Below are 18817 nucleotides of genomic sequence, written 5' to 3'. Positions count from 1 at the left end.
ACCATAAGACTCAAACTCCCTTTTGATTATGCTTTCAGTTGTCTCATAACTAAATCTAGCCATCTACCTCTTTCAGTCAAAAAAAAAAAAAGGTCTAGCCACGAACAAATTAAGGGACTTCACAAATTTCAGATACAAGCTACAATTATATAGTAATATAGGAAAGAATGGAAATAATATAATAAATAAATGAACGAAGCAATCAAACACTTTGTCACTGGAGGTGCAACACGAAAAGCATGGCCCCATGAAAGAACAATTTCACAGGTGGTAGCAAATGAACGAAGAAATCGAACACTCCCAGACATAAAATAATAATAAAAATTTCACTTGTTTCTTGAACTCGTCCTTAATTTCCATTGTTGAGGGTGAAAGTACATAGAAGATAGAACACAAGACCATGTGAGAGAGGGAGAGAAGTTGAAGATGATGATGGAGAGCAGAGAGTTAATGCTGTTTTTTATTTTTCTATTTTTAATAATAAAAAAATTAATGACTTAGTTACTAATTTCTAGGAAACAATAATGACATGATCATGACTTTTTTTTTTCACTCTTAGATCTAATATAAATCAATGGTCTAAAAAAGGTGTAACTCTTATAAAGTTACACCAGGTGTAACTTGAACCCATCTCTCTATAGAATATATATATATATATATATATATATATATAGATCTTAATTATTTATAAGATCAAGGGCAATCTAAATGTTCATGAGGTGTTGGAATCCACTTTGTCAACACATGATGAAAATTGTGTCACCTAACCCCTTTAATCTACCCAATAATAATAATAAGACGAAGAAGAAGATACCATATAGTTGGTAGGTTGGTTGGTCTAATAATTCTGATTAAGAAATGAGAATGGCTTGTTTTCTAGTTGAAGCAGCTTTAAGCATGATGTAATAATGATGCTAATTAGCGTGTGTAATTAATTGTATTTGATTATACAAGCATGCAGTGTCTCTATCCACTTTTACTTATTAAAACACTCTTTTTAGTCCATTTGCTTCTCTCTATAAAGACCAAACTAGATAAAGCAGGGTGACATCGACATACAAAAAATTCCAATTCATGCAAGCTTTGGATCGTGTTGCATGCCTTACATATTGGTTTGTATATTTGAATAAAATTATATATATAAATGCATAAAGATGACACCTAGCTTTCCAATCTTCTTTGTATCAAAAAAGAGCTTTCCAATCTTCAAGTGGCTGAACTCATCATCCACATTGGTAATGTTCTTTTGCCCAACTCAATTTCAGCAGTGGAGTGCCAAAAATTTCTATTGCAATTTACTAAAGTACTAAAAGTTATTTATTAACTATGCTGTCCTACCAATCAATTTACTGTTATTTACTAAAAGGTTCATGTTATCTCATTCAGTTTGGCATTCATTACACTTGCGAGATCAACATATACTTACACATCAGTAGTCTTAGCTGACACAGTTTTCACCTCCTTTAAGATTTTCTAGCACTATCATCAAAATCATCGCTCTTTTTGGCTGACTAGTTTCATATTCTGTATCTGAATACGTGTATTATTTTCTTGGGGGCAGAATGAATTAAAAATGAAGATCTTCATTTGCTAAATGGTTTTCAAATCAACCACTCCATGCGATTAAAGCATGCTAATTAGTTGAAGTCAGAAAAGCCTATTACCTCTGGTTACTGATGATAAAATGATCAACACTGATAAGGTAATCATAACCATTGACTTTCTTGGCACAATGGCTACAAGAAAGGTGATTTGAGGAAAATATAGAGGTCTTTTTAGTTCCATATATTCCCAGCTTAAGAACAACCATGACATTTTCATCTATCACAAGCAGCTATACAGATACGTGCTGAAATTTAAAGGGCAACTTTTTTTATGAAACAAAACCAGAATAAAAAACACAAGCCTCAAGTTCTGAGGAGATTAACCTCTAATCAACAATGTATTATGTATGCCGTAACAAAAAAGACCCAAGTCACGTTCAAGTTGGCGAACTTCTTTTAGCTTTTTAGCTTATGTACAGATTTTAAAGAATCACCTTCTCTAGGTAAAATTATACTTTCAACCAACTTTCAGCAAATAAGCTTTCAACAAAAAACTGCACCAAAGGGACATCCCCTTGTTCAAGGCAATTTCCCTCTTCTAATCTGACCTCAAAAGTCCATTAACAAATAGAAAAATCCAGCCAGTGCTGCACAAAATATACAGACCAAGTTGGAAACACAAGGACAAATGATATTTAAAAATAAAAATAAAAATGGTAGCATTCTTGTGTCTAAGGTGCCAGCTATCCTATACTTAAAAACTAGTACTTCTCCATTTGGATTAAACAGAAAATTCATCACTTTCTGGGGTCTCTCTGGGTAATTGACACAAGTCTCCGCCCTCCACCATTTTGCCAAACTCCACGAACTGGCCACCCTCCAGGCGGCTCCTTACCTCCATCTGATTTTTCTTCAGTCTGACCAGGACCAGGATCAGAATCACCAAGATCTAAAAGTTCTGTGGCATCATTACCTAGACGGTTTCTAAGGAACTTAGAAATTTTTTTCTTTGGCTTATTTCCTACTCCCCCAGTCTCCACATTTTTTGCTGATCCACCACCCGCTAAATGAGATCCATTTTCAGATTTTGGCTCCATTCTTGAGTGATGGGTAGAAATTAAGTTGGACAGTTCATCATCCACAGAAGCTTTTAATTTGCCTTTGGTAGACCGATACCCATCTTTTGATAAGACCTCCACCTCATCTTCAGAAGGCTTATAATTTGATTGGAAACTCTTCACACTGCTGATGATACTATCTGCCAAAGCATCCTTTGAATTATGGAACCCATTTGCTTCACACTTCTCCTTACCTTTCTTGGAACTTTTTTTGTTTTTGGACCGACCACCATCGCTACTTGAAATGTTTTCAGATGAACCAACAGTCATGTTAAAATTGTAAGTCTCAACAAGCTCTTTTTGCTTCCGAGGATCAGGACAGAGTCTAGCTAGCTCAAGAACAAGATGTGACAGACCAAACTGAAAAACATAGGCAAGATATTCCCCTGCATCAATTACGCCCTGGCGATACTCTGTAGATATTTCTCTGAATGCAGCAAATTTGTTCTCATCAAATTCTAAAGCAGCACGAATTTTCTCCACCAGATTCTTGTTAGCATTTTGAACATCTTCCACCTTTGGCAGTGGGTGGCTACTTGAGGGTGCCTTATTAGTTTGAGAGGAAGAAACCGGAGGAAAACTAGAGAGAGAAGTATCAAAAGACCGTCTATCTACAAGGTTTGTATTCGAAACAGAGTGGCCAACCTGATTGGTGCTACCTGAAATCCTTGGCAAAACAGAAAAATTAGACGATGCAACTAGATGAGCTGTGGCTAGTCTAGACTGAGCAGGGCTTGTATAACTAGATGATGAAGACTCATTAACCTTCACAGGCTTCCTCTGGGAAGAACTAGGAAGATTAGATAATGAGCTACTGGTTGATGAGCTGGTTAAATGACTTGCTGCTGGCCAAGCTTGAGAAGAATGAAGAACAGTTACAGTTCCATTGTTCCGGCGACGAAGGCAAGCAGCCATAGTGTTCCATTCTGAATGATTTCTAAATTTCTGTCGACTTCTCCTTGAAGCCACAGGTAGTGGAGGAAAGGATGATTCTTCCAGTGTGTTTTGTGCTGAAGCACGGCTTTGTCTTGAAGGTGTCTCAGATTCTGTGGTAGCTAATGATTCAAATGCATTTGTGATTGATGCAGTATCCCTTGCTTGGTGATTGGAAACTGCTTGGGCACTTGATGAAGCATGATGATGATGTTCTGTATTGGCTGTCTCAAGACTAGCTTGAATGGCCAAAGAAAGTCGATTGTCTGACAAATCCGAATGAGAGACACATCCTCTACCTTGACGATCTTGCTCATTTCGCCGGTACTGGAAGCTTGTTCGTATCTGGACATAAATAAGAAACAGTAGAGACACCCATATGCCCAAGAGAAGAAGGATTAACAACAGACAGTGGAAACATTTTTACTCCAAACAGGTCTACAAATTGTCAAGATTGCAGCAGACGGTGGAAAGATAACAGACAAGACTACAAAAGGAATTTAAAAAATGCATACAAACCTGAAGAGCGGCATTCCTCTTGCAGCGAGACATGTGCCCTCCATGCTCCATGGCATTATGCCTCTATATATATTGGATTTAAGTGAGACAATAGAATCTACAAAAAAAAAAAAATAACAAGCGGAAACATACTCAAAACAAAAAGAAAATGTAGAGCATATTTAGGCCGACAAAGATGTCACCTTGAGTTCAGATTCGTTTGTGAAAACAACAAATTTTTTAGCAATGCAGGCCTCATTCTCACATATATGATGGTCTTGACGAAAATGGATCTGCAAGATTATACTCTTGATGTAAACATAAATTTCAAATATGACTATTCACTGAAATGCATACATGAAAGAACACAGAAAACAACTGGCCTCCAAGTCATCATAATCCTTGTAGTACTCATATTGTCCTGGATGGCACCTGCAATGAACAAGGTAAATTGGATCCATGGTCTGTATGTTTGCTTAAACTTCAAGGAAGTTACAACCTTCTCATAAACAAAAGCATCATTTACCTTTGGCATATATGGCAAGTATAATGTTCAGTGGACATGTGCAAGTACAGCTCATTATCTCCATAGAATGGATTTTGGCAAAATTCACAGAAAGGATGTCCCATAAATCCACCTCTTTCACTTTCAGTGCCATCAACCTCCGAATCACCCGTCTTTATATGCTGATTTAATTGTGACTTTTCATATAACTTTTGCTCACTGATAAATATCTGGTACACAATTCAAAGTGAAGTCAGTAACATTGTAGTGCAAGGTAAGGTACAACGTTCATGCTTCTAAAAAAAGAGAAGAATTTCAGCAAGATAGTAACAATAATTTTCTACAGAAAATTTATAAGGTACCAAAACCCAAAAGATGGAAAGAGAAGAGGGTGCTAAGGTTAGAACTCAAAAATCTGCATAAAAATTTAAGATGTGGAATTCTACAAGCAACCCCCTTGTGTCCTTTCACAAACCAGTTATATGGTGAGTATTCAACTAAAAGAGAAAAAGATAAAACCAAATCCAGAAGCCACATTGTAAATACTTTATATGCAACTCAATATATTACCATGTCATGTTTGACAAATAATAATAATAATTCGTCAATGTTTATTTCATGCAAACATATCTCACCTTCCTACCTTCCAAACATAGACTGCACATGAACAGCCTATGTTGGTGGAACAAATGGCCTCTCAGCTGCTCAATGTTCTTGAACCCTGCTCTCCTCTTTGACCCTTCATTCCTTTGTTCATTTTTCTTATCACAAACAATGCATGATAGTCTGCACATGGCCTTTATCATCTTGTAGTGATCCATATCATCAAAATATGCTTGTGTTCCTTCATGATACCAATATTGTCCAACTTGACCCTCTATTGGATCAGCTGGAAAAACTGAAAAGTCATTAATCATCCTTGTATAATCTCCTAAAGCCTGGAAAAAAGGGAAGTAATGAACAAACATTACAACCAATAAGTATATAAAAAATAAATCATGTAATAACTCATCAAAAATTGCAGCTACAACTCAGTGAAGTGTGAAAATTGGTCTTTTTCTCTTTCTTAGCAGTGTCTGCAAGCAGAAGATAGACGAACGGAATTAATTGTGGAGAAGTTACCATATAACAACAGATCTCGGTTGGATCCAACAAGGATGAAACATATAAGTCTGGAAGAAAACTTTCTAATTCATCAGAGTTGCCAATTCTCCCAAAACCAAGCACAGCAATCATGTATGTAAGTTAAAGAACTTACTGAAAAATGCTAACCTTAGTGACAAAGATGATATTTGATTCAGACTTGCAAAGGCAGCAACGACGATCATCACAGATGAAACGGAGACGAATGACACAGGTGGAGCAGACCTCCCGATGGCCACATGATCCATATGCAACCCACAAAAGTGTCTCAGCACAGACAACGCAGCTATCATCCATGGTATATCTCTTCCTAAATGGAAAAAAATGATACGAGAAAAGTGATTTTATGCTCTGATCACCCATTTACATTCTGACCATAACCAAGTAACCAAATAGATATACAATATGCTTTTTTCCCTTAATTTGCAATAGTTCCCACTAAGGACTCATTCATGTTCAGATCATGACCAAGGCTAATGCCAATAAGGTTACAGATTAAAAGTTGTTTATGATGGGCCTTCATTTGTAGTCTGGCCACTCCATCATATACTCATGTGAATTATATTCTTATTACTGAGAACTAATAATGAACAAAAGTTTACCTATCAAAGACCAGTGAATACATGGCTCCTTGAAGATTTATTTCAATCAGTGAAATGACTAAAGAAAAAGAAGACTTAAAACTTCAAAACTCATAAGCTCCCATCACGAGTAAATACAATAATCTCATAGATCTCAGACCATAAGGAATTTAATAACTAATAACAGTGAATTTTACACCACTCTGCATCTGCGATATCAATACACGTTAATTATCACAATCAACACCAAGAACCTTGATAATGCAAATTAGACCTCAAAAACCAATTACTCCTTGCAGGGAGCTCTGCATTAAACACCAAAATCAGCCCAATAACTATGTATGACCTTTCAAACCTATTATAGCAACAAAGCATATTAACCCACAAAAACAACATACATTGAATAATGAACATCCAAAAAATGTGCTTCTTGACTGGATCTGTACATGAGCTTCTGCATGCATGAGCATATATGTACATAGATCGGGTCAAATCACTTTACACCTAGCATAATTCTTCCTTACTTTTACACCATCTAAAAACTTTTTATTGAAGTAATATTTTGAAAATCCCATAGTTGTATTACATGTTCTCTATGTTCTTAACACATTGATGTGGACAAGAAAGAGTTCAAGGAAAAACAAGATTAAATACCAAAAGATTCAAGATTTGTGGTCTAGTTTTGATGTGGGACTTTCTTGACACTTATCATTGGTTACTTTAGTTATTATCGAGTCTTGTTATTAAGTTTTTTTTTTTTGGTTAGGTTATAAAGTTTTTGGTTCGGTCTTAATAGTTTTACTAGAATATGGGCAATTTCGAAATTGTCAGATTCTCTGGAATGGGCTGTTCTAGAGGAAAAAGTATTTTGTATCAAATAATACCACGTCAACCGTATCAAAATCTAATAAACAAGAGACGTGTACAAAAATAACTATCTACTAACATATCTCTTTCAATAGTTAGTGGGTTAGTTATTTTTTGCTGATGTCTCACATTTATTGGATTTTGATACTGCTAACATGGTATCATTCCATACCAAATACCTTCTCGTTATAGAGGCCCATAAGTCTTACTTTACATTCTAAGTCCTTTTCCTATTTGGTTTACATGTTAATAAGTCTTTCTAGGAACAGGTTATTTAGAGTACTTGTCCTTCTAGGAAAGGGTTTAACAATAGCCTATATAAAAGGCTATTGTCGTCAATAAAATTGACAGTAAGATGGAAATTATTAATATTCCAGAAGCTTATTTAAGCTTTGAGGGTGTGATTGTCTTCTTCTAAGTGTGATTGCTTAGGAAAACCTATGTATGATTGCCTAGTGTTTTACTTTTATCTATATTATTTCTTGTTCTATTCCCTGTTTTGACACCTAACAGCATCAACACATTCAAGATTCATTATTTTCTTTACCTAAACCCTTAAACATCAATTCTTATTCAAGAACCCTTCAAGATCTCATCAACAGATTTAATTTAGTGCAAACCCCTTAAAGATCCTACCTCAAAATTGGTATCAAAGCCCAATCAAGCTTATGTCCTTCGTCACATGCACACTAATTTTCATATCAATCGGATGTTGTTTTACTTTTTGATCTATAGACTCACATGCTATATTTACAAGAACAACAACAAACAAATCCTTAGTTTCAAAATTCTAGGGTTAGCTATGGATCCTTGATAGATTAGTTAGGGTCGATCATATGTATTCTTTTCCTCCATTCTACCCTAGCTAAAGTCATACACTCTATTACTCCCTTAATTGACACGTCCTATTTTAGTACTTCTAATAATGTGAAAAAATTGAATTTTAAACATTTTTCAGATGTGGTAGTTATTAATCTCCAATCATCTTGATATTTTGCGTTATTATAGGGTATAAGGGGATAATGTAGTTTAACATACAAGCATACAAATGCACATGCATTTAACTAAGCAAAATGCTAAACCAACCAATTTCACCATTTCAAGAAAAACCCATTAAAATTAGCGATCCAGTAACTCTGTTTGCATGACTAAGCATCATAGAAAACAAACACCTATTACTTTTTTTTTTTTATGATAAGTAACAAACACCTATTACTACTTAGCACAAATAGCCACAAAATGCATAAACTTCATCAACCCACTTTTGCTAATCCTCATATAGCTCCAAAGTTCAAGTCTTTGCATCACAACTTCTCTAATTTCATCCACAGCAAACTCATTGCCACTGTTTTCACTCCTAAATGCAATATCACACGCACTTTCCCATGCTCTATTTGCCAAGATTTTACATCAACTACTCACAAATGCAAATAAAGTCAAACAAAAAGCAAACTAAACCCTTCATACATTTCATGCAAAACCCACAACAATTAACCAACCCACCACTCCTTTTACCCAACTAAATTGAATAAACAGTGCCACAACAACCATAACCCAGAAATTCTTTCATACACATATACACAAAAAAAACCCAAAAAGATCAAAAATTTCATTTCACATACACACACACACACGCACACACACACACATATCTATAGACAGAGATAGAGTCTTAGAGAGAACCTGAGGGACTTTTGATTAGTAAGAACAGATCTACAAGAGAGAGAAGAGGGCTTCGTTTGAGAGAAATACAATAGTGAATGAAATGCAAATCAAATCTTTTACTGAGAAAAATGGTTTTTTGGTTCTGACTAACAAAAAAAAGGGGAGAATTTTGTCTCCGGGCAGTGTGTTTCTCGGGGCCTGTTTTTCAGTTTGCTTTGTGTTTTTCCCCTGAAACCGAAAGAAACCAATTTGATGACGGGGACTGTCACAGACACAGTCACTGTGAACTTATCTTTGTCAAAGGGAAAGTGACAAAGTGACGTCGTTTCTTACTTTGAGAAATTGGAAAACTCTTTAGATTTTCCTATGCTTTTTTTTTTTTTTTTGGATCGAAATATTTTTAATTTTAAGAGAATCGTTTTGGATTGCAATTTTTAGTGTCAATGACTTTTTTTTTTTTTTTTAGAGAGAGAATTATGAAAAAAAATTTGTTGTTAAATTGAAAATTATATTATCTAATAAAACAAAATTCTTTAATTTCCGCTCTTTTTTTTTTTTTTCTTTTTTGTGATAAGTAATTTCAACTCCTTTCTAATATAATCCTTTTGTTTAATCCATGTAGTTAACTTCACTAAAATGACATTATTTTGAAAATTGAAAATACTCAAACCAATGATGAGATTGAATGAATCTAGATGGAATGATTAAATTGAGAGCATATTTAAGTTAAACAACTAAAAATAATAAATAAAATAAATGGTTGAATTTAAAATATATCAAAGTTAGATAGGGTAATTTTTTTGCTTAAACTCTGTTTTTATAATGATATAAATTAATGGACGGATTTGTGCTTTAGAAATGCATATTGATGTGGATATGAAATTATGAAATATAAGAAAATTATTATGTATAAGCAATAAAATATGAGAATATGTATCATAAAAAATAATTAACTTTTGTACACACAATTAATTTCACAATTTTTTCTTATGGAAAGTTACGAGTGGTGCACAATTACTTTTACACAAATATACTATTGACGTCATTTTTATTTCCATCACTCATAACTTATAACTTCAATAAGTTGTAGACCAAGTTGTGTGACTAGATCCATTCAAAACTAATAAGACCCTAAATTCAATATGTAATAATTTTTTTTTCATAAAAATGTGTGTATAAGCAATAAAATTTGAGTTTGACCAACCCATTTGAACAGTTTTGAACCCTTACAATGCCTCCACCATTCTTTGCTCTATATTGCTCTTTGGCATTCAAAGTTTGCCAAATTCAACAAAGATCTCAAGATTGCCACCATGATGCCACCATTGATGAGAAGATTGAAGTTTTTGACTTATCCAACCACCAAAATTCCCACGCTTTGCCAGTTAACAATCCAATCCGTTGATGAAGAATCCAACTAAACCCAATCCGTTGACACCTCTAGTGGAGAGAAAGAGGAATCATAATATTTTTAAGGGATAATTACACTTTACTAACCTGTGGTTTGCCTCTAATTCTATGTGCCCACCCGAGGTTTAAATTTTGACATTTTGCCCACCTGTGATTCTCACCGTTACCCAACCGTAACCCACCTCTCCAATTTCCATTACTCTAACACAAAAAAGGTAATAAAAGAACTCCACATAGATCAAAACTCATTCTCTCCCAAAACTCACTCACTCCCATCCAACGCAACGAAGATCCACAACAAACAAGGACAAGTACTATACTAGTACTTGCACTTCTTGGTTATTACGGCGAGGCCATGTGTACCAAAGCCATCGTAACAAACAAGGACGAGTTCTTTGAAGGAAGGGAAATACTCAGTGAGATGTTTCAGATCTTCGTCGGTGACCGACATGTGTTTCAGGTAGACTTTTTTCGAGCCAAGGATAGGCGGAGCCCAAGGCAGAGCCCAAGGCGACGACCCATGGTGCGAAGTGGGCCCCCCATTCCAGCGGCAGGAGGTTGAAGTCGGCGAACCTCGATCTGCCCTTGATGGCCACGGCCCAGACCCGGGAGAACCGGGACATGGCCCGTCTAGGCGAGACGGAGTAACAGTTCCCAATGAAGAGCTCGGATCGGGTCAAGGCCTCGACTTGACACCACGACTTGCAAACCAATGAGGCGGCGTTGCGGTCCCGCCGGGAGCTGAGGAACTGGAGCACGTTCTCGAGGACGTTCTAAATTCAAATTGACTTCTAATTTAAGCCAAAAAAATACCCACAAGAAATAAAGAAAAAATAAATTCAAATTATTAACCTTCATACACAATTTAGATGCATTTGAAGTGATTTTTCTCATCATAATTAGAGGGTTTGAAATTTAAATTTCAAAACAAAAACCTGGAGGTGCAAGTCAAGAGATTGGGCCTGATGCTGTGTATATTTGGATTCAAGGTTTAACATCACTTGGAATTTTCCAGTGGGTTTAGGTGGTGCTCAATACTTGGTTCGATTGCATTTCTGTGATATTGTTAGTCCTGCACTTAACTTGCTGTACTTCAATGTATATCTCAATGGGTACCTTGCTTATGAGGATCTTGATTTGTCAGTACTTACGTCCCATGTGGTTGCATCTCCGATCTATGTGGATTTTGTTGTGGATCTTCGTTGCGTTGGATGGGAGTGAGTGAGTTTTGGGAGAGAATGAGTTTTGATCCGTGTGGGGTTCTGTTTTTTACCTTTTTTGTGTTAGAGTAACGAAAATTGGAGAGGTGGGTTACAGCTGGGTGACGGTGAGAATCACAGGTGGGCAAAGTGTCAAAATTTAAACCACGAGTGGGCACATAGAATTAGAGGCAAACCACTACAGGTAGGTAAAGTGTAATTATTCCTATTTTTAAAAATGAGGAAACCTCAGTTGGTTCAACTAAAGTATGTTTTTTTCCTAGAATTTTGTTTTAGGTCTATTATATTGATTCCATTATAGATATTTTAACTTTCCAATTTTAATTCTCATTCTTTGAAATTTTTTAGGCCATCTTAGACATATATCCTATGTATGTTAAGTAGTTACTTTGTTTATTTATAAGTTATATACATAGGATTGGGTTCAAGTTACACCTGGTGTAACTTTAATCAATGTTACACCATTCAATATATTTTAATTGAATGTGACTTTTGACAAATCCACCATCAAATTACATTATCTTTGTATATTTTCTATATTTGCAAAATTTTAAGGTGATCAAAGGTTAATAGTTATGTCATCAATCAATTATTTAAATTCAAGTTTTTCTACTTTAAAATAATGCATAAAAGATGAGTTTATTAATCGAATTGTATATAGCATCCAATTTGCATGAATATTAAGAATATATAAAACAAGTAATTCAACAATGAGATTTTTAAATATGAATTTTATAATAAGTTATTGGATGGTATAACATTGTTTAGAGTTACACTAGATGTAACTTGAACCCAACCCATATATATAGACTTCATGGTATTGTGTCAAATAAGTATTTAAGGCATTACAATTTTACATATTATTATTCTAATATACATTTTGGGTAAATTACACTAACACCCTTGAGATATACAACAAAATTGAATATGCTCTACCTCATTTTCAAGAAGTGACACTTTATCCCAAAATGATCAAAATAATTTACACTTCGCCCCAAAATAATTCAAAAAAAGATGGCACCAGTGTCAATTGTTTTGATTATTTCAAGGTATGTGATGATGCTGAAAATCGTCAATGAGCCGAATGATCCATACGCGCCCTTGATGAAACCTGAGAAAACATAAACACCAAGAAAACCTCACAGAGAGTACCGGTGTGGTACCAACTAAAAACCTTCTAAAAGTTAAGTTAGAAAAGAGAATTTTTCTATTACTCTAGAGTGCCAGAGCTAGGGTATTATATGCGTAGCTTGATTTGTGAGGATTTTGGGGGGGTTTTATAGTAGTGTAGAGCTGACCTCCGTTTCTTGATGGAGAAGATATTTCCTTGTAAAAAAGATCCTCTTCAATGCTTATATATCATGGGATTCTTTCCTTATAGGGATTCCTCTAATTATGGTTGAGTATAGAATGCAAGACATTTCCATATTAGGTTCCTTAAAGACCACTTAGGCCACGTAGGTGCCATATGGCTTTGCCACCTATCTCCCTTGAGCCCGTCCAATTTAAAGAGTCCGTCCATCTCTCTGCCTTTCTATCCAAGACACGATTCTATCTACCAGTTCTTTGACTGTTAGGCTATTTAGACCGTCTCTTTTGGCAACACCGTCACTTATGACTAACTTTGTTAATTGGATTTGTCTACTTTGGGATTAATCCCTATCAGTTGTCCCCTTACTCCATGAGTTCGTCACTTGGTATCCTAGATGGACACGTGGAGTGACGGTTTCATGTAGGAGTCGTGTTTTGATTGACAGGGTAGTTGAGAGTCATAAATGCTGAGGGGACACGTGGCACAATTTCAGTGGTTGACTACTTGGATTGAAGCGTTGCTTTGTCTTTTGCGTCATTTTCTCTATATATATGTCGCCTTTCCCATCCAATTCTACTTTTTGCAACCATTTTCTAGTGTTAGAGCGCCACCATCATCTGCAAGAATCTGTCACTCCACTCTGTCACCTCAGTGCGTCCGTTCACCACACCATTTCTGTCTCTTTTCTGCATTGTACACCTGTAAATGATCTCCGTCCTGTACACATATTTTTTATTTTCTTTTTTCATTTAAGTATTATATGTCCATCACGTATACAGACCTGTAAAGTCTTAGGAGTTTATCAGTCACTTGTAGGTGTAATAGATGTTTAGTGAAGCGTTGAGTGAACAATCGTGTGTCCGAGAAGGAGCGGGTTACGATGAGGTGTACCTGTCAGGTTAAGGCAACCTTGGCGCCTCTTATCTTGAAAGGGTTTTGTCTACCAAATCACCTTCCGAAGAGGAGGATGAGGATTCGGATGTGGACAGGTCAGAAAGTGATACAAACGGAGACTCAAGACGACAAGGAGAGCTTTGAATCTCCTATTAGAATCGTTATTAGCCTCGACGGCCTTAGGAATTTTGTCCTTCCCCCTTTGTGGATGGTCAATGATTTTAACTCGACCATTCAAAGAAAACACTTCAACACCTTACGGGAGAGGTATCAGATTCCCGTCGACATCGCCATCCATCTACCTTTTAAGTTTGAAAAGTGCTACTACCGTGGTGCTAATGATGTCAGGGTGTATAAGCAATGTTCAAGGTAGGATTTAAACTACCTTTGAGTGCTCTCCACTGTCGCTTAGTCCAATACCTAGGACTAGCCATCATCCAAATTGCTCTGAATGCTTGGAGAATCTTTCTTGGTGCGGAGGTGTTATATGAGGTTCTGAGTAAAGGGAGACGTCGCTTAACCGTGGAGGAGTTCTTCCACTATTACTATCCTACTGAGATTGTCAAGTCCAGGGGCATTTATAGCTTCCTGCTAAGGAAACCAGCGCTTAAGCTAGTGTACGAGACCCCTGACTCCAATTGGAACTAGAAGAACCGGTTTTTCTTCATCCAGGGAGACAACTGGGTGTGCCACCCTGACGAATGGGAGGACATGCCCCTTGTTGATAGAACTTAGGGTATAATGCCCCCATTTGGTAGGCGTTCGTTTACTTAATTTGCTCGTTTATTTATTTTGTCCGTTTTACTTGTTTGTCTAACCATCTCTTGTTGCAGCTCAAGACCGTCCAGAGGTTGACCTTGAATAGCGGAGCTTCTTAAAGAAGATCTTCAGTATTTCACTAGAAGAGAGGACGTGGAAGAAGCTCGTCACTTTGGACACCCTACACTGGTACTATGAGGGTCCCAAGCCTATAGACACTACCCGTCATTACGATGCACTCGCACGCCAACGTGAGTTTGTCACTTATTCCTTACTTTTTTAGTTCCTTAGTAATTTCTGTCTAACTCTTTCTTCCCGTCCCTTTTGGTGCAGAAATGGAAGATGGTAAGAGGAGGGCTTTCATTTGCCAACAAGTCGCCACGCATGCAAAGAAACGGCAAGAGGAGGGCGTGCCCCTTACTGGAGGGACGGGCCCAGTTAAACCGTTCATCAAGAGGAAGACAAATGGACAAGGTTGACCGTCTTGCAAAGAAGCCAAAAGTGGTAATTACTACAACCGTCGGGGAGACGCCTCCAGCTACCAAGCTACCTCCTCTACCCCGTCATGGGACTGAGAAAGGTTTAATGACGGCTAAAGGTCCCGTCGTTGAGCAGCGCCCTCCCCTCCTTCACAAGGACTCGCGATATGCCATCGATCGGGCAACTCTCGTCCATCATCAAGGATGATGATTATGAAGATTTGGGCAACCATGCAACTGAAACCATGGGGGAGACTGGCCTTTTCAACTTGGCATAGGTGTATAACCATCCTCTTTCCCTTCCGTTTCTCAATTACCTTTATTTCTAACCTTATTTTGACTCTTGCAGGGGGTGTTGATGATGAAGGGCTTAATGGATTGTTGCATGGCCCGAGAAAAGTTGGTTGTCCATCTAAAGGAGAGGGCTAAGGCCGCGGAGACGAGGCTGAACAAGCTTAAGGCTTAGAGGAAGGTGCAGATCAAGAAGCTAGACATGACGAAAAGGGCATTGGAGGAGTCGGAGAGTCATGTTGAGGCGCTAAAGAAGGTGCTCAAGGACAAGGAAGGGGAGATCTCCTTTTTAAGGAAGCAAGTCCATTGGGCTAAGGAGGACGGGAAAACGGAGTTTCGCAACTCTGACGGTTTCCTTGATGAGCTTGGCAACTGCTATGCTAATGGCTTTCATGAGTGCCTCCATTAGGTCAAGGCTCTCTTCCCCGACCTGGATGTGTCTCAGGTCTCCTTGGACGTCGTGGCCCAGATCCCAGCCAGATCCGTTGAGCCTGAAGGTACCGATGAGCTATTTGAGGCTGACCCCACTCCCGACGCTCAAGGTGACGAAGAAGCTGCTCCACAAGATGAACAGGTTAAATCTGTCGAGGATGAGAACCGTCTTGTTGAGGAGGCCAAGCCAGTTGATCATGAGAAGGTTATGGACGAGGAGGCCCCCGTTGACCAACCTTAGCTTTTGAAACTTATTATTATGTCTTATTTTTCTTTTCCCCCTTTTTTTTTGTTACTTCTATTATATAAATCATTGGGAGAACAGTATTTATGTATTTTTGGGCTTTGAATGTAAACATTTTGCCCTCCATGGGCTTTTATCTATTATCTTTTTTCATATCCGTCGCTTGCATTTTTACTTGTTGTTTGAACATGCCTTTGCCATTATATTTCATTGGATTTTTCCGTCCATGTTAAGATCAGGTGGGATCAAATACACTTGTCCGTTCCCCTTTGGGGTCCGACATGCATAGTACAATTTTTACTCATCCATTCTATGGACTTAGGAATGTTGGGCTCATTTTTTATTTTCATTTTTGGTGGAGATAGATACAATATACTGGTAACTCCGCAATTCAAACTCTTTCTTTCATAGACCTCTAATCACTTTGTGTTGAGGCTTATGTTAATATGTTAGGACTTTGTGGTTGGAGTCTTGGAGACAATTCAGTCACAAAGTCATAATTTAAAAAAAATAATAATAATAATAAAATCACAAAGCTAACTTATTTGTTAACAATAAATAATAAGTCATTTTTTCTTCAACAAATAACAAAGACACGTCACCATAATGCTATGGCCTCAATACCCACCTCTCTCTTTCATTTTTCTGTTCTTTTTGAGATTTTTTGGATAATTAATTTTTTTATAGGTTGGATAATTAGTTTTAACCCCTTTACCAGTCATAAACCTTTTTTGTTTTTTTGGGTACCCCCTCGAAATATGACTACAAGGTTGGATAATTACGCTCTTGGTATTTCGAGGGGTGTACCCAAAAAAATGGCAGTCATAAACCTTCTTCTTTTATCTTTCCAAAATTGTCCGCTGTACTTCTATGTATGATTTGAATCAATCACGTAAGTTCTATAATAATTGTTGTATATTCATTAAAAAAAAAATTTTGTTGCATAAAATATTGTGAATTAAAATGTATAAAAAATGACAATTTAAATGTAAAAATATAGTAGTTAATATGAAAGATAGGGAGTTAATCAAATATTTAATTCCACATTAAAAAGGTGAGAGACTCTTTTATTTATTTATTTTTTTAAATGTGGTGATTAATAGGCTAAAATGTATTAGAGTAAATATTGGACCAAATACGTACGCAGGAACCAATCATGTAAGTTCTATAATAATTGTTGTATAAAATATTGAGTAATTAAAATGTATATAAAATGACAACTTAAATGTATAAATATAATAGTTAATATGAAAGATATGGAGTTAATCAAATATTTAATCCCATATTAAAAAGGTGAGAGACTCTTTTATTTTTTTTAAATGTGGCGATTAATAGGCTAAAATGTATTGGAGTAGATATTAGATCAAATACATGCACAGGAAAATGTGAAGAGAGAAGATTTTCACCCATTTCATGAACTAGCATTTGGGCTTATTTATTTCTTCAGAAACTCATTATCATTATTTATATAGTAATTAAAAACATTCTTTATTATTAATGCATTTTTTAAATGAAAATACATTTTAAAAATAGAAATATTTAGGATTCAAATAATAAAAATAAAAGATACTCATATATATATATATATATATATATTTATTTATTTGAGGAACCATATATATTTGTTTTAGATGGAAAGATAGAGTGCTTAGAACATGTTTACTAAGATAAGAGTCTTCTTCAATAATAACCAAGAAAAAAAAATGCGTTCTTTTTATTTAAAAAAAAAAACATTGTGTATATAATCTCCTTATCAAACGTCTTCATCATTTGTATAGCAATTACAAGGATTCTTTATTATTAATGCCTTTTTTAAAAACATTGTGTATATAACCTTCTTATCAAATGTCTAGAAACAATTTGAATAATGATTATTACACCCTACTGTACGCCCTCGGTATAAAAGTGTGGATATCTACCCTTACAAAATGTGGACATCGAATAGTTTTCATGAAAAGAACGTACCATATTGGAGAATGTAAACTTCTGGATCTATAATTTGAAGAGTGCCGAGTCCAAAGCCATTGGTTCAGCTTCAGAAGGACACATTATCCCAAGACCTTTTTTTTTTTTTTTTTTGAGGAACCCCCCAACTCGGGGAGAGAAAATTTCATAAACTAAGGCAAATCTCTTACAACAAAACAGGAAATATTTGGAGGAACTTCCTCCATCCAAACCCTTAAAGGAAAAGAAAATTTTGCATCCCTAGCTAAAGCATGGGCAACATTGTTGCCTTGCCGCCTGACATGGATGACATTAGAGGACTGAAAGTGCCTCCTTATAGACATGAAGTCTTTTACCAAATGGCCAACCAGTGCATTTGAAACCATACCCGACTGTAAGCACTTTATCACTAGTTCAGCGTCGCCTTCAAAACACACCTGGCTGAAACCGAGGTCCCTGGCAAACATGGCAGCTTTCCTAGCCGCCAACATCTCAAGAACTTCCACTGTAACTGGCATCCGCACCTTCTCCGATAGCGCCGCCAGCACCTGCCCTTCATTGTTGCGAATGACCACTCCAATACCAGCTTCCTGATCCTCATTGAACACCGCCTCGTCGAAGTTAACTTTGACTGAACATCCAAACGGAGGCTGCCACACTACCGGGCTGGTTCTGTTTCCTCTCGCCATGCTCTGTTTTCCTTGCTGAAATTCATCCAACAGAGCTGAAGCAGAGTAGGCGACTCTAGAGCATGGCTGAGGATTATCGTTCGCTCTCAACTTGTTTCTCCGCATCCAAATCAGCCACGCCGTCATTGCAAACAACTCCAGACTTAAACCTTCTGCCTTGGTAACACTCACAAGGTCGCTCATGACTTTAAGATTCTGGCCCTTTCTCCTCACCTCCCCAAAAGCTGGTGCCCACACCTCACGAACCATCTCACAGTCCCATAGAGCGTGAAACTCATCTTCAGTCATG

At 36.7% G+C, this 18817-nt stretch overlaps 1 protein-coding gene across 3 annotated transcripts; it reads right to left on the bottom strand.

Moving 5' to 3' along the window:
* Positions 1 to 2140: 2140 nt before the first annotated feature.
* On the bottom strand, positions 2141 to 9109 carry LOC115979940 (E3 ubiquitin-protein ligase hel2-like). 3 transcript variants are annotated; one of them, XM_031102058.1, is made up of 9 exons: positions 9006 to 9109; positions 8873 to 8902; positions 5871 to 6051; positions 5234 to 5536; positions 4620 to 4828; positions 4477 to 4525; positions 4297 to 4386; positions 4115 to 4177; positions 2141 to 3940 (listed from the first exon to the last, which is right to left on the bottom strand). In XM_031102058.1, exons 3-9 carry the CDS (start codon positions 6036 to 6038, stop codon positions 2342 to 2344), a joined length of 2481 nt encoding a protein of 826 aa, XP_030957918.1. In that variant the 5' UTR covers positions 6039 to 6051; positions 8873 to 8902; positions 9006 to 9109; the 3' UTR covers positions 2141 to 2341. The 3 variants fall into 3 exon arrangements, with proteins under 3 accessions (XP_030957918.1, XP_030957919.1, XP_030957920.1); XM_031102059.1 differs by having other exon boundaries at positions 5871 to 6047; XM_031102060.1 differs by lacking the exons at positions 8873 to 8902; positions 9006 to 9109 and adding an exon at positions 5721 to 5770 and having other exon boundaries at positions 5871 to 5905.
* Positions 9110 to 18817: the final 9708 nt, after the last annotated feature.

The sequence above is a fragment of the Quercus lobata genome, chromosome 3 (assembly GCF_001633185.2).
Source record: "Quercus lobata isolate SW786 chromosome 3, ValleyOak3.0 Primary Assembly, whole genome shotgun sequence".
NCBI classification, from domain to species: Eukaryota; Viridiplantae; Streptophyta; class Magnoliopsida; order Fagales; family Fagaceae; genus Quercus; species Quercus lobata.
The sequence above is the reverse complement of the archived record's forward strand: the minus strand, read 5'-3'. Positions and strand labels throughout refer to the sequence as shown.

Coding starts and splice junctions, on each gene's coding strand:
- LOC115979940 (XM_031102058.1), bottom strand. CDS start 6,038: ATGGATGATAGCTGCGTTGTCTGTGCTGAGACACTTTTGTGGGTTGCA. Junction 4,829..5,233: donor TATGTTTGGAAGGTAGGAAG/GTGAGATATGTT, acceptor ATTGTGTACCAG/ATATTTATCAGTGAGCAAAA. Junction 3,941..4,114: donor AGAGGAATGCCGCTCTTCAG/GTTTGTATGCAT, acceptor ATTTATGTCCAG/ATACGAACAAGCTTCCAGTA.